The sequence below is a fragment of the Cyanistes caeruleus genome, chromosome 5 (genome assembly GCF_971803275.1).
Source record: "Cyanistes caeruleus chromosome 5, bCyaCae1.hap1.1, whole genome shotgun sequence".
Classification (NCBI taxonomy): domain Eukaryota; kingdom Metazoa; phylum Chordata; class Aves; order Passeriformes; family Paridae; genus Cyanistes; species Cyanistes caeruleus.
The window spans coordinates 15,427,911-15,454,105 of record NC_141705.1 but is presented as its reverse complement, the minus strand read 5'-3'; the positions used below and the strand labels follow the sequence as shown (position 1 = coordinate 15,454,105).

General features: G+C 35.8%; 1 protein-coding gene across 2 annotated transcripts in view; it reads left to right on the top strand.

Moving 5' to 3' along the window:
• Window positions 1-26,195, top strand: part of TAPT1 (transmembrane anterior posterior transformation 1) — a 50,931-nt gene that overhangs the window by 12,569 nt on the left and 12,167 nt on the right. Inside the window, exons 4-10 of one of the 2 annotated variants that reach the window (XM_086888442.1) lie at window positions 1,720-1,743; window positions 10,365-10,527; window positions 14,286-14,421; window positions 15,203-15,300; window positions 15,470-15,539; window positions 24,578-24,658; window positions 25,491-25,600. In XM_086888442.1, coding sequence (XP_086744568.1) covers window positions 1,720-1,743; window positions 10,365-10,527; window positions 14,286-14,421; window positions 15,203-15,300; window positions 15,470-15,539; window positions 24,578-24,658; window positions 25,491-25,600 — 682 coding nt within the window. The remainder of the gene's footprint in view (window positions 1-1,719; window positions 1,744-10,364; window positions 10,528-14,285; window positions 14,422-15,202; window positions 15,301-15,469; window positions 15,540-24,577; window positions 24,659-25,490; window positions 25,601-26,195) is intronic. The other variant, XM_086888443.1, reaches the window with a different exon arrangement.

The following is a 26,195-nucleotide window of genomic DNA, read 5'->3' as shown; positions in this document are numbered from 1 at the left end:
ACATGTAAAGATAAATTGACAAAACTTGTACAAGACACCTCTCACACACACCTCATCTGCAGGTGTTCCCCATTCCCCACTGCTGGGAGTGTGTCCAGGACCTTTGGGCTCTTCCCAAGGGTTGAAGGCAACACCTGGATGGTGGAAGCCCAACAAGATTCTGCTTTGTGTGAGCAGCACCCACCTACCCCTCACATGCCCCAGCACCTCCAGTGCCTCACACTGGAGCTGAATCCCAGCAGGAACTAGAGCAGGGTGCTAATGACACCAAGGGTGTGGGTCCAATCCCTGCACAGGCCATTTACTTACCAGTTGGACTTAATGGTCCTTTTGGGTCCCTTCCAACTCAGAATATTCTGTGAATCTGTGAATTCTTCCATGTGGAAGTAGATATAGATAGATTATAAATACATGTTCTGTATTTTTCTTTTATTCTGCTCTCTGAAATAAGTGAATTTAGGTCCTGTCAGCAATAACATCAATAACTTCAGCTATATTGTATGTACCTCTCAAAATTACCATTGACCTCCTGTGAATTCACAGATTCATGTTTTCCAATAGGAAATAAATAGGATAGCATTATTCCAAGAAAGAAACTGTAGAAAGAAAGCATATCTGAAAGAATAAAACAAATAAGTACACTGGCATTCTTCTTATGGATATTATTTATTTCTTCATATTATCAGCCTATTAAATAAATTTGAACCTCTGTTGCACACTTATTTCCAAGCCTTTTTTTGCTGAGGAATTTAGCTATGAAATCCATTAACTTCCTTTTGTCACCTGAAGTTCATTGAGGAAATTATGCATCTGCCCACCAAAATGTGTAGCTTTCTGCCAACCAAAACAAAGGAAGATGCATTCATTATTTTCTGTAGTATACTCTCAGATCAAGTACTCCTTTCTCCTTTCCATAACAGTGCATAGTGTAGCAACATTACAACCTTCTCTTTCTTTCTTTCTTGTAAATCAGACCGAAGGGAAGAGCACTTTCACTTCCTTTATAGGATGGAATGTGGTGTCACAGGGATTCCTCCTTGGTGAGTAAATCCTGATTTTCTTTTTCCTTCTGTGCTGTCAGCCAAATTCACACGTCTACATGTAATCAGTAAAAAGTCTGGTTACAAATGAATAGTGTAGCTAAATTAACCAACATACCTCAAAGGAAAAACCAACACTTAGGTTTAATAATAAACACATGAAATTGAATCAGTGCTATTTGTGGTAGGTGTATTTTCTTACATAACTTTACATCATTGTGAAAGTAAATTGTTATCTTAGATTTAAAACATTTTTCACATAGAGTGCCTGTGGATCAATTTGGCCCAGTTTAATAAAGGATATCTTCAAAAAACTATAGCCCCTGCTGTACTTCAGTTTATTGTGCCTTAAGCTTTTTGAGGTTTCTTCTAAATACTGCTTCAGTCAGGTTCATACCTATATTTTTGCGTGTACTTAAAGCAGGTTTTTTTTGTAATACTTAACCTCAGTCTTAGGGAGTTCAGAAAGTTCATTGCCAGGTATGTTAATATTAGACTTACAGATAATTGTATTCATAATAAAATACAGCACTTTAGCACATATTAGTTTACTGTCTTCAGTTATATTTGATTCTGTTGCCTAAAAAATAAAAGCTTAATGAAAGCTTATTTTAGTTGTCACTTATTTGAAACATCTTTTTGTTTGTTTGTTTGTTTTTTTATTTCTTTTTTGAGACAGCTCTCATCGGGGCCTAACAGCAAGGTTGGTTTTATTTCATTCTTAGCATGGTCTCGTGCTGTATTGTGTGCATGTAGAAGCTTTTTATTGTTTGAGAAATGCAATGCCACCTAATCTTGGCAAGCTTAGCGCTCAGTTTCTTAGAATTCTTCATTGGGACATATTTTTGTATAATCACAATTTTACATCAGTGAAGTCCTGCATACTGCAAGGTGTAGTTAAAAATTCTCTTCTTGAAATATCAAACTAGAAATTAGATTTGCTCAAGATAGCTTCTTTTCTTGAAGCTAAACTTGAGCATAATTGTAGGAAAATATTTCATAGATCACATAGTCCATTTAAAAAAATTTTAGTGTATACTATCTGGGCAAGTGTACCCTTCTGACAACCTTGCTTGGATTTGATTTTCCTGACATCTTTACTTATGCTAACAGGAAAAGATCCCTTTATGTGTTAATGTAATAATTTTTGCTAGTGCTTCATGTAAAATTAGAAATTTGACACCAGAGTTCATTAATGAAGGATATATTGAAGAATTGAGAGTTTGATAAAAACTACACATAAAACCCCGTTGTTCAGTTTCCATGTGAATATCTTTGATGTAAAATGAAGAAAAGATACCTAAGCAAAACTTTTAACTAGATCACCATATCTATAACTGAAATACATTATTAGAAACTTCAGTGGTTGCCTGTTTGAAAATATTAGCATTGAATAAATAATATATTTAGAAGAGGTTTACTGTACAATACATGCATAAACTTGTAGTATCCTAAAAGACTTCTTCAGTGCATTATTATCTGAACAATAACCCAAATAAAAAGGGTTTTTTATAAGTGTCAACATTTATGGAAACATTACTCTTACAAAAGCTTGAAAATATATCTGTGTATGTTATTCGGACGAAAATACGCATCTAAAACTTTTTTGCAGTGACAGTGTTCATATCTTTAAATTACTTTATATATGACATCAGTATTGGAAATTTTGTATGTGTTGATTTCATAGGAGTAATTGTTTAGAGTAATCTTAATTATTTGGATGAGACTAAATCTAAACTAAAGGAACCAATTAAAATACAGTGAATTGTATTGATAAACAAGAAAAAATCTTGAATGCTTGTTCATTAAAAAAAAAATCTAATAAAACACCAACAACTCTAAAAGATGATTAGAATGTGTAATCAGACTAGTGAAGAACAGAGGAGCACCAGGAAGCCTGGAAGACAGAAATAAAGAAATCATATGACATCATGTGATAATCTGCAGTTAAGTTTAAAATAATAAATTCAGGGTACATATGGGTTGGATGCCAAAGTAACTAAGTACTCAGACAAGTGTACTTGTCTGCAGATTACACAATGTAGTGAAAACATTGTTCATTTTGTAGTGTCAGTTGCTGAAAAGCATACCAGAAACAACTATAGTAAGACATTTTTTTAGACTTCTTTATACAGCAAAAACAAATTTCTCTTTGTCCAAGTTGCATTTCATGTTCCCAATGGTTTAACTGCTTTAAATTCAATAAGCAAGGCTTATTAAAATACCTAACACACAGTCTTGGTTTTCTTGGAAATCACTTGCTTAAGCAATCTTGTACATTAGCTACTTGTGATTTTGAACATATTGAAGACAAATATTGGTAAACTGATTTATTTTTAATAATGCTCTACTCGATGCTGAGTAGCTTCAGTTGTACAGCTGTTGGAACAAAAATGAGTTTGGGGTGGATACCAACACTTGGAAAGCCTTGAGCTGGTTTGCCTCTTTAATAAATTAGAGAAGGTACTGTGAAATCCATCATGCTGTTCAGTAGCAAACATTAAGAATCAGTAGTGTGACCATCTGTGTAATAATAGCCCATATGGGTGATGGAACCTAATGCTTTTCAAGCAGTAGATGGAGACAGAACTCACACTACTGTATAAAACGTGGATCATGGCATTCTGAGTATGATGGTAAATAGAAATACCTTGAAAATTACAGACAGGTAACTAGTTCCTTAAATTTACACTTATTTAAGGAGTTTGCTTATGATGAGCACTGGTTTTCACACCAGATTTTTCTTCATTGGGTAGGGGTTGTATGGAGATTGTGATATAAGTTTGACAATTTTGTAACGGGATTTTTTTACAAGTGTCACAAGTCACCTTGGAAAAAAAATTACTGTTTTTCCGAAGATTTATCCAAGTTTGTGGGTAGCCAGGATATTTGGTAACATTTCAATTTGATAGTATTTTAATTTAATTCTATAGAATAGCAAAGTAATTCTAACTATTTATAAGACAATTTGCTTGCTTTTAGCTTTCCAAAGGGAGAGGACATGGACTGATCCAATGGTTTTCTTGGAAAAACAGGAAAGACTTGGATTTACACTTCATAAATTTGTTTCATGGTGTACAAACCATAAATTAAAAAGATTGAAGCATGAGTATTAAACCTTGATTTTTATTGTGTTGTATAAAGTAGATTTTTTCTGTAGCAGACTGATTTGCTCAGTTCCTGGTTCATGTCAGTCAGTGCATTGTGGAAATTTTGCTATGGATTGGCTTTCAAGTGCTTTAAATACTGTGGGATAAGCATTGAGCGTGGCAGGCTTCTGCCGTTTTAACAACTGACTGGGCTGAAACAGAAGCGTGCTGTGGTGGAATAGGGAGGTATGGTAGTATGGCTTGCACATCACTTTATGTTAAAATGAATAATAAGCTTGTATATCCCCTTAAGTACGGGTTTCTTTATGTGTTTATGGTATTTTGAGAAATAAGGCTTTGTTTCAATGGAGATTTTCAGTCAATTAGTAGATGTAAAGATAAATATACCCAAAGGCTGAGGAGTTTGAACATCTTGTTAAGTACATGCTGTAGGATGGTGAAGTCTCTGTGTGGTTTTTTCTGTATTGTCATAATTTGCTGGTTACATTACAGTACAAGAGAGTTTCTCTGGAATGCTTGGATTTTCACTGAATTCATGCACATTGAAGGATCATCTCATGTTTGAACATTTTGGTGTATTCAGTGTTAGTAAAGCAATATAAGATTTTTACATAGTGGATAATAGAAAGAATGAATAAATCTTATTCTTTAGTATTAAGGTACTTGGCTGTTTGAAGAAGTTTTGAAATTTGATTCCATGACAGTCTAGGCTGTACAACTAATGTGGGAACTTGAGACTTAGCATAATGAAACCACTTGAAAAATTCTGTAAAGAGCATCTGAGAGACATGACTTATAGCAAAAAATATTTGAAGTAGTAATGAAATTATTGTAGAATCATTGAATGGTTTGGGTTGGAAGGGACCTTAAAGATCACCAGTTCCGGTCCCCTTCCCATGAACAGGGACACCTTCCAATAAAACAGGTTGCTCAAATAATGGCAGAAAATAATTAGGTGAAAAGATAGCAATCATGTATCATAATAAGGTGCATTTGAATGACAGTCCAGATGCTCTGGATCCTTTTATTTATTGATTTGAGGTGTGAAAATTGTGAAGTAAATTATATTCAGCTAAATTTTGAAACCATGGAACATTTTTTCTGGAATCTGATGGGATGTGAGAGGAGCTACATCTTGGACAAAGGCTCTCATGATACTGTCTTTCAAGACCAGAGTTCATTAAATCCATGCAAGTGATAATATTTAACTCATTTGTGCAGGATCACTGTATGCCTGGGATAACTTTGAAGGAAAAGACTGACTGCTTTCCACAGAAATTCTACTGCCCACTGTTCTGCTACCTTGCTACCAAAATGATTGAAGTTGTCATTGTAGTGCTCTTTAATTATTGTTCTCATTTTGTCACTCATGAGAAAAAAGACCCATTTGTAATTTTCATGTGAAATCTTCCTCTCCGTATTCTGTTATGCTTCATGCACAGCTGTAAAAATATGAAGTGTTTGGAAATGAGCTAAGCTGTTTCAGCTTATCATATCTGCATTCAATAGTTTTTAAAGTTGTACAATATCACACTCTGACTTATCACATCAGCTCAGTAAAAACTTGGGTCCCTACTTTCAAGTGAGGTATTGAAATTACAAGCACTATGCTATGTTTTTCATGTTTGTTTTTTGGCCTTTTTGTAGTTGTCATACCTTGGCCAATGTTAGCTTTTTAATTTTGTTTCTTTGAGATTCTGTGGTACTCATGATATGCATGACTACAGCAGTATGAGTTTGTATGTGACATTAATCACAAGATCTGATTAGTTAGTGCTTAAGATGTCCTGAAAGTTCTTTTCAGTGTTGGCATTTAGTAGTTACTGAGGACAATAAGTAAAATTGTTTATTGAGAAGAATGAATACAGAATGCTGGGATGGTATGACAGGCATGAAATCGCATCAGGCTGTGTGTGTTTATATGTATTAAACAGCTTAATGCAAAGGATAGGAGTGATTTGTGACAAACACAGATGGAACCCCTGTGCTTGACTGTATACTAAAACTGCAATGGACAGCTCTCACTGAACACTGACTATATAATTTCATTACTGTAGGCTTTGCAGTCAGTTCTGCATATTCACTAAAAGGTGACAAATCATTAGACTTAATCTGGTTACTTGATTTCCTTGTATTTGTAGGAAATAATTGTCTTTTTTCTATTTTCAATTGTCTATATTGTATTCAGAATCACACTGCAAAATCCTTCTTTAAATGTTACTAACCAGAGTGTAATGATTCTGCTACAATAAAAACGCTTCTATAGATTTATGGAGTAAACATGTTTAATTTCTCTCAGTTGGAAACATGTTAGTGGTACACTCTAGATTATTTGTTCAGTCAATATGAAAGGATCTTTCCTGATGTACAATGAAAGAACACTAGAATAAATTTTAAATGCCAGGATCTTCTTACTCTTTCTGGAAAACAGTTCTCTGTAGTCAATCTTTGCAGTAATCCCTTATGCTGAGTAGAGGGTTGAGATGCTGGCAGCTCCTCTGTCATCAAACTAAGGAAATTGAAACTCTGAGGATATTTTTTTGACTAAGATGTTGTGGTTTAGTCCTAGCTCGCAACTAAGTACCATGCAGCCACTCACTTACTCCTTCCACCTTCTAACCATGGGGAAGGGAATTGGAAAGTTAAGGTAAAGCTCATGGGTCAAGATAAGAACCATTTAATTATTGAAGCAAAACATACTAATAATAATACTAAATATGATAATAGTAATGAGAAGGAGAGAGCCTAAGAGAAACCTTTTAAGAGAAAAAAGTGACAGAGTTGTCCTCCAGCCACTGCCTGGTACCCAGACAGTCCCTGAACAGTGATAGACCCCATTCTGGGTAACTCCCCCAGTTTATATACTGGGTGTGATGCTCTGTGATGTGGAATGTCCCTTTGGCCAGTTTGGGACATCCTGTCCTGGCTACACTTTGTGTCAGCCTTCTGTGCAGCTCCTCACTAGCAGAGCAGGAGCCACTGAAAAATCCTTGACTCACAGTAAGCACTTCCTAGCAACAACCAGAACATTCAGTGTCTTACTGGCATTCTTACATTAAATCTGAAAAACCAGCTACCAAAAATAAAAGATACTCTGTCCCAGCCCAAACCAGGACACTTGTTCTGAAGTTGTCACAGCATTTGTTGGTTCTGCTACTCATGTGGATGAGAAGCACAAGAAGTTGTCTAGACTGTATTTTTAATTAAAATGTCTGAAAAAATATTATTTATTGCAGTTTTTTTCCTAGACATACAGACAGACTACTGAGAAACTAAATCCAAGTCACCTTGAGAGGTAGGACAAGAACTTCTAGTTGTGAGAGGAGGTTTAGACTGGGTATTTGGAAAAATTTATTCACCAGAATGATTGTAAAGCAATGGAACAGGCTACTGCTCAGGGGAATGGTAGAATCACCATTCCTGGAGGTACTTAAAAGATGTAATACTTTGGTTTAATGATGGACTTGGAAGTGATAAGTTAACAGGTGGACTTGATTATCTGAAAGGTCTTTTCCAACATAAATGATTTTAAATTCTCTAAAAACATCATTTGAATGGAATCTGTTCTACAAAAGTTTAATTCCTGTAAAGCACAGCAATCAAGAGTCGTTGATCTGACTCTTTAGGGACAGCTTTTGAATTGAAATTCAATGATAATCAAGTTTGTTCATAGCACATTCTCAAAATCTTTTCATCTTACCAGGGTGTAGGATTTATGTGCAATCTTCTATGCAACTTCATACAGAGTTAGTCTCCTGAGAAAGATTTCATAGTTGAGACCACCTTTAGAAAAGAAGTTGTGCTCTTGGTTTTATGTAGTCTCTTCTCAGAATTTGTAGTCCCCTGTGATGGTTGCAGTGTGCATTTACATTGGCTTCTCATGAGTTGGTTTTACTTGTGTAGTCATACAGATGAAATTGAACACGAGCAGAAGAGTGATAGAGTTATCAGTACAGAACATCTGCAACTTCTGACTGGTGGTTGAGCATCTTTGATGTTACTTGTAAGCCAAAAAATCTTTGATGTGATATTTTCAGTCTGTATTGATTTGGGGACATCAAAGCATTTTCCTGTGAGAGTCTTTCTGGACTGCTTTAGAAGCTTCATAAACAGATTCTACTCACTACTGCATTTCAGTAAGAGACCATCCTATCATTAAAATTCTTACCTTAACAAACTTTAAAAAGACCATGAATGAGATTTTCAAGTTGGGTGTCTCTTATTCGTCAGGTTTTCTCTACCAGGTACTCACTACTCTAATGTAAATGTTGTTGTTGGCTAGAAGAATGAAGATGCTGATTTGCTGAGTGATAAATTCTGATTCTCTTTTTCATGTGCTAAGGCCTGGCATTACTGTTGTGACATAATAGTGCCTTTACCACTGTATCCCAGTCTGTATTTCAGAGTTTGAGTATTGGCCAGGAAACTTGTACAGAAATGACTGAATACACTTCCAAAATGGAAGTAGATTGGAGAAAAAGGAGTATGCTGTTACTGATGAACAGTAATCATAATCATGGGCTTGTTTAAGTCTTGTAAATATTTCAGTGTATACCATTATATTTTAATAACTATAATCATTTAAGTCAGATGTTATTAAATAAGGCAGTAAATTTTCAAAGTGTGGTTTTACAGATGGGGGAGGGTGCATTTTTTTTGTGCATCATGCAAGGACAGTCACAGGCTTCTTAAGCAGTAGGCAAAAGGTACATGTTTGGTTTTCTGTAATTTTTTCAATTGGTGTTTGCAGTTAAAACTCAGTTTGGGGGCTGAAGAAAGGAAGAAAATTCACTGAGACATTTTGTCAAGGACTCAGGCTGAAGTAAGATATGTTGTGAATGTTGTTTGTTACTGGAGTACTTCTGAAAGCAAGAAGATGTCTCTTAGGGAGAGAAAGCCCCTGTAAGCAGTTCTGGTATGCTGGACCAGGTTGAATTCTTTTATTCAGAATGTAATTGATTTCAATGCAGTTTATGCAGTAAAAAAGTATATAATAAAAGGAGCAGTTGCTCTCAGTTCAGTGTGCAATACTGTAAATCTGAGAGTTCTGGAAACTTCTTGTTCGTATTCCCAGCAAGAGCACAACCTATTTGCCCATTGTGGAATGTCACTTTGTGGTCACGACTGATATAATGTGTGAATGTTGTTTTCAGGGCATTTTGCTTTTGAATGGAAGACAACAAAGGAACCCAAAGTATAACACTCCAGGTGTGATTTAAATAGAATGAGTGAGGTAGCAGGGATTTTTGACGCTTCTGCAGGGTCTGTAGAACTACTCCAGAGGTCATAAGTAACTGGATGTTTTTCTAAATGTGCTATCAGTTCATGGGAACATTGCCTAATCACTGGATGACCTACTGATTTAAGAATACAGAAACTTGTAACTTGAATTCTGCTATTTGCTTGCAACTTCTTTGAAACATTAACTTACGTTTTCAGTGTCTTTAAAAAATAAACACATTCAATAGAAATTATTTCCTCCATTTTTATATCTAATTCTCAACCTTTTGAAGTAATTCAAAGGCTTTTTAACTGCTTTGCATCCTATTAATACTACACTAAATAAATAAACAAGTAAATATGGCCTTGCAATTTCATTATGCTTATGTATACTGTTGTGGCAATTGAGATAAAGCTATTTTCTTCCTGTAGTTTTACTAGGAAGAAATGGTGTATGATTCCTTTAGTCTTCTGGGTTACTCATGAAAAACTTCTGCATTTGGTTCACAATCAACCTCCAGCTCTGAGTTCAAATTGTTTTCATTTACTGCTGCAGAGCTTAGAGCTAAATGAAGATACAGAATTTACAAGCTGTTCCTCAGCATTTGTTTCACTATACTGAAATTGAAGATGACTGCTTCATATCTTTTTGATCATAGTGAATACAGGTTCTGTAGCTGAGGAAGTTAAAATCATAGAATTGTGTAGAAGAGGGAAGAGCATGCATGCAGAAGGTTATTAAAAAGTGTGAGCTCTCAACAAGTGTTTAATTACAGGGATGTAGCAAGTAAGAGACTATGATCCTGGTCATGATTGTGGTCTATAAATGTGTATCAGTCGTGGTGTTGGAGTGAAGGGCAAGGGAAGGAGCACAATAAACTACATTAAAATATGTACATGATTAACAGCTTCTGTAAATTCATATTGACTTAGTAACGTCTGTATTTTGTGGGTATATTACATTTAGTGGAACTTTTTGCCCTTTGTATTTCAGTGACAGACGTTTGCTGCAACCTGCTCAGGTATGTGACATGCTCAAAGGAGTTATATTGGTCATCTGCTACTTCATGATGCACTATGTTGACTACTCTATGATGTATCATCTGATAAGGGGACAGTCTGTCATAAAGCTCTACATCATCTATAACATGCTTGAGGTAAGAATGTTGGCATCAGAATACGAAGTATGCTTTTGTCAGACTATCTAAACTATTTTGTGTCCCAGTATTTGTACTTAGAGTGTGGTACATCTGGTATTCTCACAAATCAGTACACACCTAAAGTAATAAGCATAGATGCAGTGAAACAGACAGGTTTGTGAACAATAATGTTTTAGATACTGTTTCATAATGTCTAATTTGTGGAGTTTATTAATCAGTTTCATAGCAAGAGACTTGAGAAATGGAAATGAAAGAAGTGTCTTATGAAATGGAAGGTAATGAATGAGATTTTCAGCTTGCCAAGAAAAGTAGAAACTGTTGATTTGAAATAATGATAAGAGAGCGCAGAGAAGGAAGATAATAGAAAACATGGAATTGGGGTTTTAATTCAACATTATGGAAATATAGCTTTCATTGTGTGCAAAGACACATGTTACAGCTTTACCTCACTCCTGGCTAGCAGACACAAGCCTATAAGGTGAATAAGTGAATGTAGTGACACAAGAAAAGGAAATTCTGTTTTGTGAGGTAAGGTAAATTCTGTCGAGAAAAACAGTTTGTTTTACCCTTAATGTAAAGTATAAGATTTTTAATTGTACTTCTGTGATCAATAGTTCACAAAGTAAATAATGTTTTCATAGGCACAGTGTTACCTTCATCCTGCAAATATAGGACATAGCAGGAATACAGCCCCTTAAAGGGACTCAATCAGAGCTTTGTACACAAAAGTTATTTTGCTAGGGTTCTGGGATTTCTGAATGATATATTAATCCTTGTTTGAACATCTGTTGTACCTTTGTTTGAAGACTGCTGCAACAAGGTTGCATTCTGCAAAATCTGAATATTTTGTCTAAAGGCATTTGTTCTTTCCTAATAAAATATGAAAATATTGCATAAGGAACACAGTTGTACTAAGTGAAATAAATACCATACAAGCCACCTCAGTTGTTTATTCATAGGGTTTTTGTTGCTTTTAGTTTTACATTTGCTGAAAAATATGTACAAATATTAAATTGGCGCAGAGTTACTATATCTGGATTTTAGTTGTGTGGGGAAATACTCATCCACATAGAGTTACATAGATGAGAGATTATCACTTACTAAATAAATCCATGTGCTTAAATTAGCAATTTCTCTTTATTTCGAGACTACTTCAAATCACTTAGTGCTGTACTTTCTCAGCTTTGTGTGCTTACCACATAATTTGAAGTGATGCTGCAGTGTTTGCTGTGAATTGGAAGCCATGTGCTATTCTGTTTGGAATGAGGAATTGAATTACTTTGCTATGTTTGGCAGAATCAAAACTGTGTGTCTTAACTAAGAAAAGTGCTGCATGAGTTTGTTTCCTTTAGGAAAGGGGGAAGTCTGTTACTACTCACAGTTATTAAAAAAATTACATTAGACTTTGAATTTGGAAACATTATTTAACTTCCATGGTGTGTCATGAAACCCAGCATGCCAAGCAGAGTGCATATTTTTAAGGAGCTTTTTTACTGTGGCAGGTTGCAGCAGTATCAGCAGAAAATGTTCTTGGTGTCCCACTGAAAGACTTGGTTGATAGTCAGCTTTCAAGAGTCTGAATATTGGCTTGCTCAGAATACTTCGGTGACTTTTATTTGCTACTGATGCAAGCAATTCTTTTTAAGGAATTCTTAATATGCTCTTTTTTAAGCAATACACTTTACACTCTGTCACAAGTTTTCAAAATAAGGAAGATCTTCTTAGTCTAGTAAACCACTGAACAACAGAGATGTTTACAATGTCCTTATGTTTTCGGCTGTTGGCAAGTCCAGGGAGTATTGTCCTGGACACATATGAGGAATGCAGAATTATGTGCTGAATGCTCCCAACTGACAGGCTAAGGGGAGCATTCAGCACATTTGGCTTAAATGACACTTTTCTTTTTTAGATTCAGACCCACCGGCTCCTGCTCCTTGTGAAGCCCCAGTGTGCGTTACGTTGGTGACAGCACTCACCATGGAATTCTGCTGGAGCCTGGAGCCGGCATGTAGGGTTTAGGTAAGTCATATTTGGAAAAACAAGCAACAATATTGTGTGGTGGGTTTTAATATTTTCTATCCTTTCAGCAAAGAACCAAGGACTGCTTAAATAGAAAGGAAAGCAAAGCCACTATTTTATCTATTAAAACCCTCACAATATTGTGAACAAAAACTTACCAAACTCTTAAGCCTTCTGTATCTGGTGTTACTACACCAGGTGAAATTACTCAATGGGTCGTCACAATGAGCAGGAACCAAATAATGCAGACATTGTCAATTTATAAAATCTAAAAGCCGAAAACAATGCCACTGTAAATATCTCTCAAACTGTTGGGATTGGGAGCTTCAGATTTATGATAGTTCATCAGCTCATGGCTTTGTTCATTTTATTTCAGAGGTGACTCTTAGAGCATAGCACATTTGTACATTTGCTTGAGGCATCCTGTAAAATTTTGCTTTAATTCAATTTTTATATTTTAGGAAACTTCATTCAGTATTGTCAGATAGTCAGAAACAAGTACGACTTTCCTCACTTTGGTATCTTTACCTTGAGAGCTATTTAATTTAAAAAGTCAGGAAATTATCGTGAGTCTAGGTTTGTGTTGTCCCAAGAACTTATTTTCTATTTAGTAGGATCAAAATTTGCAGGTACACTGTGCACCTGGTTCTGTATTGCTACATGTTGATTTAACATGTCCAAAACTGTTGTTTTACAGAAAGACACTACGAGAAAATATTCCTTGTCTTTCTTAGGTAATCAGTTTGTTATCCTTAACTGTTTGAATTTGGTTGAATTAGTAAGCAATGTTTTTGAAAGCTAATTTTTTTTAGCCAGACATGTGCCAGGTTTAATTTTTGAAGTTCTGGTTTTGTTGCCCTGTGCAGCTTGGTTTTAAAATTACTGAACCACAGTGTATGGATAGAAAAAATGTTCTTCCATGTAATGATTTTCAGTTTTATGTTTGCTGCTGATGAAATGTTTGGAACTGGTGGAACTCCCTGTGACCTTTCTTGCTGTGGTATTAAATTACAAGTTCAAAATGCTGTCCATATGTTTTCTATCTTTAGAATTACTGCTAAAGGGTTTTTTCCCTATTTGTGCATATATTCTTTGGATTATACAGCAGGTGTTTGTTGTTTTTTCAACATATTTTCCCTTTTTGGCAGGTTTTCAAGTTGCTCTTAATCACTTTTTTTTGTGTTATAGTACTTCTAAGTTTGAATTCTGCTTTATGCAGACATTTGCATTAAGTATCTATTTCAGTATATATAAAGCAGAAGAGCCAAGTCTAATTTCAGGTTTTTTGTACCTGTAAGCTAATGTTCCCTGTCATCCGGAATTCACTTTTACTCTTGGGATTTTTTCCTATTAAACCCAGAGGGATGGGGAAAAACCTTTTAAATGGTTTGATACAAAATACATACTGCTTTATCAAAGGCTGAGGTTTGAACTGTACTTGAGTACAGTACTTTCAAGAAAGCACCTAAGATAACAATATATGATTATTCTGAATACTGTTGCAAAGGGGATAGTACATTTGAAAGGGAAAGTAAGCTGCTTAATATACAAAAGGAACAGTATTGCTGTGAAATCCAGAGAAAAAATGGAATAAGTAAGAGATCAAAAGTGATAAGTATGTGAAGTTTTTTTTAGGTTGAGCTGTACTTTTACTTTGAACTGTTCTTGAACTGTGCATATTCAAGTGTTGGAGAGAAAGGTAGGCAGTAAAAGGCAGTAAAGCTGTTCTTGTTTAGGTGGCTGATCGTCTGATTTCTTCATTTGGACAAGATATTTTGGATGCTCTTTATTGGACAGCTACAGAACCTAAGGAAAGAAAAAGGGCTCACATAGGTGTGATTCCTCACTTCTTCATGGCAGTGCTGTATGTCTGTATCCTTTTTATCTGATAAATTGCAAAATTTTCCAAGTTAAATTACAGAGTAGTTTCTCTGCTTTATTTTAATACATTTGAAAAATCGATAGTATTCCTGAATCAGTGTTCCTGTACTTGAAAAGTTAGATTGTCAATACCACCTGCTTTAAATAAAAAAAGAATCTCTTCATGATGGCGTACCTATTGTTAAATGAAAAATCATAATTGGATTGTTCATGGAAAATGTTGTTTCTGATTTGTATTTGAGTATTTTGGCTCACAGGGCCTTGAAGACAGTGTGGTTTTGTTATTTAGCGGAATGTTAAATGCATACAGCTTGAATATATTTTCTTGAAGTAAAGGGATAAACTCATGCATATTCAGTATGCAAATGTTCTTAGTGTGAAATAATTTTACGATGAATTGATGAATATAAAGAGGTACCGTAGTCCAGTAGTTTTGGTAATGAATTTAGACTTCTTACCAGTTTTCCCTATTTTCTCTGAAATCTTTAGGCCAATTCTGATTCTTTACCTTAGATTTTTTTTCTTTAGATTGTATTGATGTTTCTTGCAACTAATGTCATTGGTTCTTTTAGAACAAGAAAAATTAGCATAATTATTGCATGCTGCAAAGCACCGTACATATATTACATGTAAGTATTGTCTTGCTGTAAGTCTGGTTTACAGGGATATGTTAAATTTTAAAAGCAAAATAGAAAATCTGTGGTTCAGTACTCTTCAGTACTGTTGAGCAGAAAATTTATTTCAAATGTTCTTTCTTAACCCTGCTATGCAGTCCTGCATGCTATTCTTATAATGGTTCAAGCAACAACCCTTAATGTGGCCTTCAACTCCCACAATAAATCACTGCTTACCATCATGATGTCCAATAATGTAAGTATGCAACTTTATCATATAACTACCCTAATTTGTTTCAGAATCCTATGTCTTTGTGTATCATATGTTTTAAATATTAATATTTTACAGTAACATCTTTTTTATAATTATTTGTTTATATCAGGTTTTTATGAATAAAAACTAACTTACTTTCTAAAAATTGCAGTTTGTCGAAATAAAAGGAAGTGTTTTCAAGAAGTTTGAGAAGAACAATCTCTTTCAAATGTCAAACAGTGGTATGTATAGCAGTGTTGATCAGGAGACTATATGAAGAGAGAGGCTGTTTATTTAATTCATTAATGTAATCAATGTATTTAATGTTATTCTTACTATAAACATTTTACCTTGGTGAATTTGAGTGTTCTGACTTGTTCTGACCTCATCACCCCTTTTACTGTTTGGTTCACTAGGATGAAACCTATTTCAAGGAACACTTACTCCTTTTATGGCAAGTTTTTACTTGAAGTGCTAAAAGAGCCTCCTGGCTTTGTGCTAAAATGCCTGTGCTTCCAAGTGATCAAGTCTTCTGTTCTCAAAAAATTGACTTTATACTGTCCTGTATTGACAGTGATCTCAGAATGCATGTTGTTGCGTGGCTGTGAGGGTGGGTCTTGAAATACCTCCCCTCTAACCCTAAAACAAACAGTAAGCCTCCAAACAAATAAAACTCCAAACAAACAAAAAACCAATGTTACAAAGTAGCTGATAAATGAGGGAAGTACCAGAGATTACTCTAATTTTTTATATGCTCTCAAGATAATAGTTAGAGGGTACTTAGAAAACATGCTTCTGGCACTTCTTAACTGTGTTGCTGCTTAGGATGAATTTTGGGAACTTGTACTCAGTGTATCTCATGAGGAAAAGCTGTTCAGGTATCCTTTGATGAAGATTCTTCCTAATACTGATATCAGCCATAATAAATATTTATTGAATTCTTGATTTCGAAGCTAGTAGGAGTGATTACACTTAAGTCTGTGCTAGAGCTTCTTTGCTTGTACTAGTTTTGTAGAATCTCAGAATGCCCTGAACTGAAAGGGACCTCAAAAATTGTCTCATTCCAACCCCATGCCATGGACAGGGTCATCTTCCACTAGACCAGGTTGCTCAAAGCCCCATCTACCTTGATCTTGAGCACTCCAGGGATGGGACATCCACAGCTTCTTGGGGCAACCTGTGTCAGTGCTTCACCACCCTCACAGTAAAGAATTTCTTCAGTATATCTGATTTGAATTTCCCCACTCTAATTTTTACAGATGAGCATAGCAAATAGAATATATTATTTTCATTCCAGCGCATAGTTTTTAAGCCAGATAACTCAAATGTGCAATAGGTTTAAAAAAAATAAAATAGCTACTTATTTAAAAACAGATGATTCATGTTTTTGTGTCACAAGTTAAATTTTCAACAGATTTACATCAGGTTTTTGGTTCTGACTATTGATATAACCTTTGTCTAATTTATCATCAAACATGAAAATGTTTTGTAATTCTTTGGGTGAAAGACTATTTACATAAAACTTTATCACAGAAAATTATATAACAGAAAATTAATTCTGAATTTTAAGCTACCACATAGATGCTCTTAAACCTCCCCAAAAAGATCTTCCCAACTATGCTGATAATCTGTTTATTCTGTGATAATAGTATTCTTTTTGGTTCCAAGATTTAATTACTTACATTTTTAAAATCAGAGGTATTTAACTTTACAGTGAGAATGCTAAAAATGACATTGACTTAATTATTGACAGAAAATTTAGAAAAGGTTTATTATTAATGCAGAAAATAGTTACAACTATGCATCTAGCTCTCGTACCTAAAGGTGAGGCCTCTTTCATGTTGAAATAAGCAAGGGACTGATCTTAGAAATTGCTAGTAATTTCCTCCATAAAAAGAAAAGGGTATCAATATTTTATTGCTGGACATTATTATTGAAGACCCATAATAGCAAAACCAGGTTGTCCTTTATCAGTTGATGGAAGAATTATTGCCATTCATTAGACGGTATGGGGATGGAAGCAGTGAATACATAGATAGAAGAGTGCGCAAACAAGCTAATTTATTCCTTTCAAACAGACAACTTTTCCTGGAACACCTTTCAGTATGGTTATAAATAGCAGTGTTTTTCCTCTCAGAGATAAATAAATAGCAGACAGATTTTTAGTAGAGCTTTTTACCTGTTTTGAACTTGAACATATTTACTGCGTCACAGCTTCAGTAAGGATGGAAAAGTACTGTTTCAATTCATGTATCAATTCATTAAGTGTCCTTTAAATGTTTTATTTTATGCAGCTGGAATGATGTTGCATCTTGTGTTGGCATGCTATGCCAATACTTTATCCTACCCTGGAACTGAGGCTAGTCTGGTCCTGTCAGCTGAGCTTCCAGTTAGCCTTTGGAGTGTCTTGTGTGTCCTAGAACACATTGTGCTTAAACTGCATGCTGGGCTGAACTAAACTTCTGAAAGTAAACACTAAATCTAGGCACTCTCATATATTTCCCACTTTTCTCTGCTTCTTCCAGTTGTTTTCTGAGGTCTGTAATTGTCTGTAGGGTAATGATGGCAGCAGTAGCTGATTAAGCTTGGACACACTCAATGGATTCCCCTTGCTCCACCTTTTCTGGGGCTCAAAATATTACTGTTGTCAAACACGTTTTCAATTCAGTGTAAAGGTACTGATTAGTACACAGCAGCTAAATATAGTCACTCTTGAGGGGAATAACAGGAATCTCACAGGGTCATCTGAGGAATTTCTCAGGAGTAGATGAAACTCTTCTTATTTAACATGTTAATCAATAGAAAAATATGATATAGCAGAGAAGATAAGCAATGGCCACAAGAGTAGATGTTTTGTTCAAGAGGAGTTACTACAACTAGAATTAAAAATCAAGTTGTCCTGTGAATACAGATGTGAAAACAGAAATGAGCTGTGCAAGCTTGTACTTTCTAAGAAATGCCCTGTATTGAGGGCATATTGAAATGAGCCCTGCCTAGCTCAAGCTTCTGTGTAGTAATACATCAGGATAGGAAGTCCCACCAAGCTGCCAGTTTAGATCTGGAAATTGTGAAATCATGTTCACTTGGCATCGTGCTCAGCAGCAGTTGGTGGATAGCAAGCTGATGTGTGGCTGTATTATTTTTCTCAGTATTTACATTTCTGGAGTCAGTGATCCTTCTCACTTCTGTATGGCCATTTAAAATTCTACTGTAACAGCTAATTCAAGACTAAAACTTCAAGACTAAAATAACTGTGAATCATCTACATAAAAATTAATTGAACAGGACATAAAATATACATTAGTTAATTGTTATCTAATAAAACTAAACCTGTTCTCTTTTAGGAGCAGATCAGCAAAGACCTTGGGGTTTGTATAGCTGCTTGAGACTGCAGCTACAGAATCTGGGACTTCAACCATGCTGTTCCCGCAGCTTTGATTTGTCAGCTGCAGCAAAACTACTTTTGCATTATCACCCTGACTTTTACAAGGAAATTTATGTACACCCAGGCATTCTAAACACCGTGACCATTGGAGAACATTTCTATGCAGAAAACCTTTTATTTGTTGTATCAGGAAGAAATATTTCCCTAAATTTAAATAGTGTATTCTCTTTTTGAAATAGTTATCTGTAAATTAATTTTGTAGGGTCAGTTTTAGAGAACAAGGAGACAAAATTATAAAATAGAGGTTCTTTCATCACTGTTGAAAGCCCAGCATGCTGCCTTCCTTTATGTTTTTAAATGTCTTATTTTAATTTCAAGCTGTGATCTAAATTAATTTTTTTCACAAAACTCTATTGTACCTCATACAAAGAAGTACATTTCATCAAATGTGCATTAGGTTATTTCCAGTTGGTTGTTAAGCCTGACTCTTCCTTGTTTTTTAAATCTCTTATCTCAAAAACTTAACATATTTATTCTGAAGTTTTAGGAACTTCAGTTTTCTTCTTTATAATTCTGTACTTTTTTTTTTCTTCTCTGTTCTTCTTCTTAGTTCCCAATTTATCAGTCTCTTCGGCTTTGATCACAATATTAAATAGCCTTTATTTTTACCTTTGGTCTTTGAAATTTGAGCTGTTTTCTCATATGGCTTTAGTTTTTTTTTTAATACCATTATTCTAATCTAGTTGTTCATTTTAAGGATGAGGGATTTGGGGGCAGGAATATGTTTAAGATTGGTATGTCCTTGGTGATTCTTTGTTCAGTGTTTAATCCTTTCTTGTGCCCTGGTCACTTGTTAAGAGGTAGTTGGCACTACAGCTATTTAGGAATTGCTGAGACTTAAACCAAAAGATCTTGTTTTGCTTCTTGCATGCTGCAATTTATAAGTAGTCTTTGATCTAAATGTATAAACAGTGGGATTAACATGATAAAAATTACTTTTTTTTTTTCTTTCTGATTCCTGCATAATGTATATAGGAATCTGGAAGGAAGTAGCCATGTGTTCTAAAGACTATTTACCCCACTTCAAGATCTCTGTTCCTGGTGTCTCACTGTTTCCTAGGTACTGCAAAGTACCTAAGATCTTCAGGGTTCAGTAGCTGGTTAAGATATTGGCTAATTAATTACACTAATCCATACTAGATGCAGTGCTGTGCCAGGAACCTTTATTTCTAGTAACGTTTGTTTAATGTATTTTACATGCTTTCTAAAAGCAATGATACCCTCTGGGGTTGCTGTTTTTCAGGAGAATTTATGGATGGGCAGAATGTGTTATTAATATGGGGATAGAATTCTGTTAAAATTAGAATGGCAGAGTTCATGGAAGTGGGGGAAAAGTATTTAAAATCTGATTTGGCTATGTGCAATCCTTTTCTGGGCTTTACTTTACACAGTGGAGAAAAGAAAATGCATCTTGTGTTTTTTCCCTTTATTGCATTTATAGCAGTTTGTGCATTACATGTCTTTGAAATGAATGTTTACCACCTCTCTTCATATGATAACCCTTATAGGCACACATGACTTACCTAAATGGAAAAGGGCGTATTGTGGTTAGTTTTTGTCATGTGAACACTAAGTTCTGATGTACTAAGTTTTGGAATGTCCTTTGGATTCTTCCTTTCCCTTTTCAAAATACTGAAATGCATACTTTAAAGGCAGCTGAAAAGATGTAATCATATCAGTTTCACCACTAGAGGATGAATAGAAGCACAGGCAAATAATCTGGAGTGTGAATGGGCAGTGTGTAGTATGATGCGTGTCAGGCTGCAGGACCAGCCCTGGTAAGAGTGCAGCTTCAGCATGGCATTATAATCTGGTCTATCAGTCATAAAACAGCCTGGGTTGGAAGGGACCTGAAAAATAATCTACGGTTCCAACACTTCTGCCATGGCCAGAAGTGACCTTTTAGTAGATCAGCTTGCTCTGAGAGCTATCCAGGCCTTGGGATGGACTTCCAGGAATGGGACATCCACAACTTCCTTAGCAACCTCTGTCAGGGCCTCACCACCCTCACAGTAAAGAATTTTTTCCTAGTATCTAATCTAAACCTACTTTCTTTCAGTCTGAAGCCATTCTCCTTGTCCTGTCACTATGTGCCCTTATAAAAAGCCCCTTTCCATCTTTTCTGTTGGCTCCCATCAGGTGCTGGAAGTCCACAATTAGGTCACCCTGAAGCTTTCTCCTTTCCAGGCTGAACAATCCCAATTCTCTCAGCCTTTCCTCATAGGAGAGGTGTTCCATCCTGATTATCTTGGTGGCCAGCTCTGGACTCACCCCAGAGCTGGATGCATCACTGCAGGTGGGTTCTCACTGGAGTGGAGCAGAGGGGCAGAATCTCCTCCCTCACCCTGGTGCTCGCAGTGCTTTGGATGCAGCCCAGGACACGTTTGGCTGTGAGCACACGTTGCCAGCTCGTGCCCAGCCTCTCATCCACCAGAACCCTCAAGTCCTTCTCAACAGGGCTGGTTTTGATCTGTTCATCCCCAGCCTGTGTTGACACCTGGGGTTGCCTCAACCCAGATGCAGCACCTTGCACTTGGTCTTACTACACCTCTTGAGACTCCCATGGGTCCACTTCTTGAGCTTGTCCAGGTCCTTCTGGATGACATCCCACCCTTCTGGTGTGGCAACCTCAGCACTCAGTCATCTGCAAATTTTGAGAGTGCACTCAATTCCTTCATCTGTGTCATCAATGATGATAATAAATAACACTGGTCCCAATATGGACCCCTGAGGAGAAGCACTTTGTCGCTGATATCCATCCAGATTTCATGCACAATATGTCATCAGCACTATGCATGGTATGTGCTGACAAGAGACTGGTCAAGGAGATAAATATATCTGAATTAGTGCTACATGTCAGGTTTTTAACACTTAGGATCATAAACACTGAGGAAGTAAGCTTCTTAATCACGTCCTTGTGGAGGTAGCTGAAGACTATTTAGACTGTCATTGGTCTGTCATTCTGGCTCTCATTTACCCCTGTCTTATAATGGCAAGGGTTATTGAAGCTATACCGTATCCTAATATAAAAAACATTATTTGATATGCTTATCATATATACTTAGTGGAATACATGGAAAACTGAGTTGAAATGGCTTATATCAATATTACTAAGCATTGTCACATTGGAGAATGAAAAGAGATCACTTTTTCTTTACTCTTTATTATGTTGAAGCAGAATAGAATGATTTCCTCCTGCTAGTACCTGTGCTGTCTGTAACTGATCACTAACACTGGTGGTTTGTCACTGTTTTGCCAACTTCACAAATATAGTGATATACTTTGCCTTTGTTCTTAAGAGTGTGAGCAAGTGTGGATCCAGGGATGCAACTTCACTTGTTTTGTAGTTCACCACATCATCCAAGAAGTGGCAATACATGGTACAGGAAAATCCCCTCACCGCTTTAAAAAAAACAAATGTACACATAAAACATCAAATAAGCTCACAATAAATGATGAAACATTACTGTACATATTTTGTATTCTGGAATTTAATTGGTATTTAGGACTGATTACCAGTGGTTGTTTTGGATATCCTGAAGCCTTTTTTGTCCTTGTCCATGAGGGTGAGAAATGAAATGAATTTTTGAATTATTTTGAGTTTACTGTTGAAGCTGCTTTAAAGTGCCCTGTCTGCCTTGTTTGCAACTCTGGCAGTTGATGAGAGGGATGAGGATGAAGAGCAGCAGCCACAGTCATCCCTCTCCCTCCTAACAGCCTTGAACAGCTGTGGCAGCAGAGATAACAGATTAGAAGGGAGACCACTGAGAACAGGGAAAATAAGCAGAGGGGAAAAATAGGTACCAGCCTGTCACCCAGACTCAGAAATTAGTGGAAGAAAAATAGGTATTAATGCAGCATTATAAGAGGAAATTTAAAGCCCAAAATGTCTCTTCTCAATTTAATCCTGTTGGCTGGTGAGCTAACATATACCAAGCAGGTAATAAATGTCTGGAGGATTAGCTTGATACATGCTGCAATGTTAGGCCTGAGTTAAGGTCCTTGCTGCCCACTTGAGAATATCTCTCTGTACAGGCCTCCCTGGGACCTGAAAAACTGAAGATGAGATCCGTGTTTGTCATGCATTGCTGACCAATGATGTGTCATGACAGTGTAGAAATATATGTGGGAAGTAGAAGATAAAACTATTTTGAAATTCTATGCGGAAGTCTGAAAACTCAGTGATTATTTCCAAGTCACTAATGGTCATGATAGAGAATGTAGATCAATAAGTGCTTGGCTGCATTTTCATCCATTTGTGACAGCGTCAAGTGGAATCTTGTAACTAGGTTTTTCAGACAATACTGTGCTCTGGTCATTTGGGCAGTATTTTGTGAATTCAGATGCATAGAAGAATGTACTTCACTTGTTGGACTGTTATTTACACAAAATCAAGAAATTAGGGTTAGGCTTTACCTATGTCCTTTTTTTCTGATTTAAATTTATTGTACTAAAATATTTCCTTTTTCTACCCCCCCCATATATATGCCATTTGTTCTATTTTGAAAGCTCATGCTTCCTCTGTCCCTTCCCCAGCCCATACTGACAGATGAATTTATGTACTTAAAGATGTGCCTTTTTATAATGTGCATGAAATCTCATTCTTCTTGAATTCTGTGTGCTCTTTCTTTCCTTCTCCTGGAGGATTTCTTCTTTCCTTTTTGCTTCATTTTTTCAGACTTGCCAGTATTTCCAAACTTCTATTCTAAAATGAGGGATATTATTGTACTGTAGTAGCTGCAGCAAGCGTTGCTGTTGGCCTGTAGTCAGTCAGAGATGACGGAAACTGGTGGCAGAAAGTCAAGTATTTTTTTTTGTCCAGCTTAATCCTTGTGTGTTCTCCTGAACATTTCTATTTCTTGTTTCCCAAAACCGGTCAGTAGAACCCCACACCATATTAAAGGTGCTTAAGAAAATGAACCCTTTGGGTTTGGAGGGCTCACAAATTATTTTGGTGGTTATTGACAGGTGTGACAAGCAGTAACAGTGTCTTAACAGATTTTCTTAGTAGCTCTATCTTCTAAAAAGACTTCTTTGGACTTCCTAAATTGTGATGGTGTTATGTTTTAGGTTTTACCTTGTTTTTCAATACTACAGTTTCAGGAAGGTAGTTTTTAATAAGCTAAAAAACATGATGCTTCCTGAAGCAAGCTGTGTGTCACCTCTGGAAACAGGACACCAGAGTAGAAAAAAAGACTGCCTTGTCTGGGAGACAAGTCATGGACTTTGTCTCTAATTAGATTGCTTTTGTGTTACAGTGCTTACAGTTTTGATAGCTGTGCTGATACATCCTGCTGTTCCCTTTTAAGATGACAGTGTGAAAGACTGGTAGGAACCATCTAGCTAAGACATAACAGTTGTCTTCAAACATTTTCTTCTTTCTGCTGAACCCACTATACAGCAATTTGGATATCTAGGATCTGTAGAAAATGAAATGTACCTTTCTAATAGCTTGAAAGGACAGATAGGTATATTAATTTTAGTAACTGGAAGAGCTGGTTCTTTTTGAATCACAGAAGGAATCCACAGACTTTAACAGGAAGAACGATTATTTTATTAATGTATTAGGTGATAGTAAGTCACAAGTCCCTTCTGCTGCTGGGAACTGGGAATTGTGTCAGCACTGGACAGACCAGGTCACAACCTACTGCAGAAATCCTGTCCATGATGTGGTTCCCAGAATTTTCCCCACCCCTTAAATCCAGTTAAATAATCTGTAGAAAGTGTTATCTAATCCAAGAATTAATAAATGATAGAATCTCAGAATGAGTAGATATCTTTGTATGGAAATAAATGTTTCTTTGGAGCTGACAGATTTTGGTTTCTTTAATCCAGATATAAAGGAGAGGTTCACCAATTACGTGCTGCTACTAATTGTATGTCTAAGAAACATGGAACAGTTCTCATGGAATCCAGGTGAGTAAACTAGAAAAATTCCTGTGCTATCAAGAGCTGTATCTCTTACTTCTTCCCTCAATCTGAAGGATAAGTGTAATCAACACATTTAATTAACAAACCTTAATTTCATCAAATACCTTACATTCTCATTTTTCTATTTCTGGTATTCTTTTAAGAATGACTGTGTTCTTTCTGCTAGAAATAGATATTGTTATGCTATAAACATGTATGGTTTTCTTACAAGCAGCATCTACAATGATTTTCTTCCCAGCCCTTTCCTTTCCTTGGAATATACACTGTGAATGAAGGATTCCCTAGAAAGGGGCTAGTGAGATTGAAATGTGATAACGATTACATTAAAAATACAATTCTTAATCTAACACTGATTATACTTAATGACAAATTTAATAAATATTGTGTAAAATACCGATTTTATTAAAACATGATTTTAATAATTTTGACCCCTGATCTGTGTGATGTATTTTGCCTGAATCTTACCAGTCTACCTAAATTTTAAGTATCTAAAACTTCAGATGCTTTGTCTGTTTTATACACACTGAACACATAGCATCTAGTACTTACAAAAGTTATCTTCCTACTAGAGGTTAAGGTTTACAAAGTGAAGAGTTTAGAGTCTGATTCTAACTGTGGTGTGATTGTACAATACTGATAAGCTTTTAGGACAGCAATGGAATAAGCAAGAATTTGCACACTGCATGCACAGTGATAATGTAAATTTACAGATTATTCAAATTCATGAGGATTTTTCATTGTTGAATAGAATTTTTATAATTCTTTTTGTATGCTGGCATTAAATTAAATTGCCTAACTTGTTCTTCACAACCTTCAGATCACCTCTGGGTGTTATTCCCAGATGTTTGCATGGTGGTTGCTTCAGAAATTGCAGTGGATATCGTGAAACATGCCTTCATAACAAAATTCAATGACATCACAGCAGATGTAAGTATCTTGTTTGGAATGCTGGGTGCTATTTTAAATTGTATTTGGTTTTGCTAATATTTTTTAAAATATTAATTTTTTTTCCAGTGCAGAAAACATAAAAATTGTTGTTTTCATATATTTGGTATCACTTGGGAAAGCTTGCTGATTTCCTGATACAATATACTTTTGAGGATTTTTTTAATATGTAACTAATACCTCTGTTTCTAAATTAGTAGTTCCAGATCCATAAATTATTGCAAGTGTTGTATAACAGCTCATGTAATGGCTACAATTCATATTACTGGCAGATCATTTTGTGGAGAGATCATTAGTTAAATTGAAAAAAGGTTACTTGTTTTGCAGTCTAGGCAGAGCTTGTAGCCTTTCCTAACAAACGGGATTGTAGGTTAAAATTCAGGCTTTTGGAGAAACAGCTCGTTAGGCTGCTTTAACTCTACTCTTGCATGTGTGTTAAAAGTGGAAATCAGAGGTATTTTTTCCCACTGTCCCTAGAGCACTAGTATGAAATAGGTTATGTTAGTTTCCTACTCCTTAAATTTCTTTGGCTGCATATATTACCCATTATTAACCAGATGTGGTTGCTTCTTGTGTC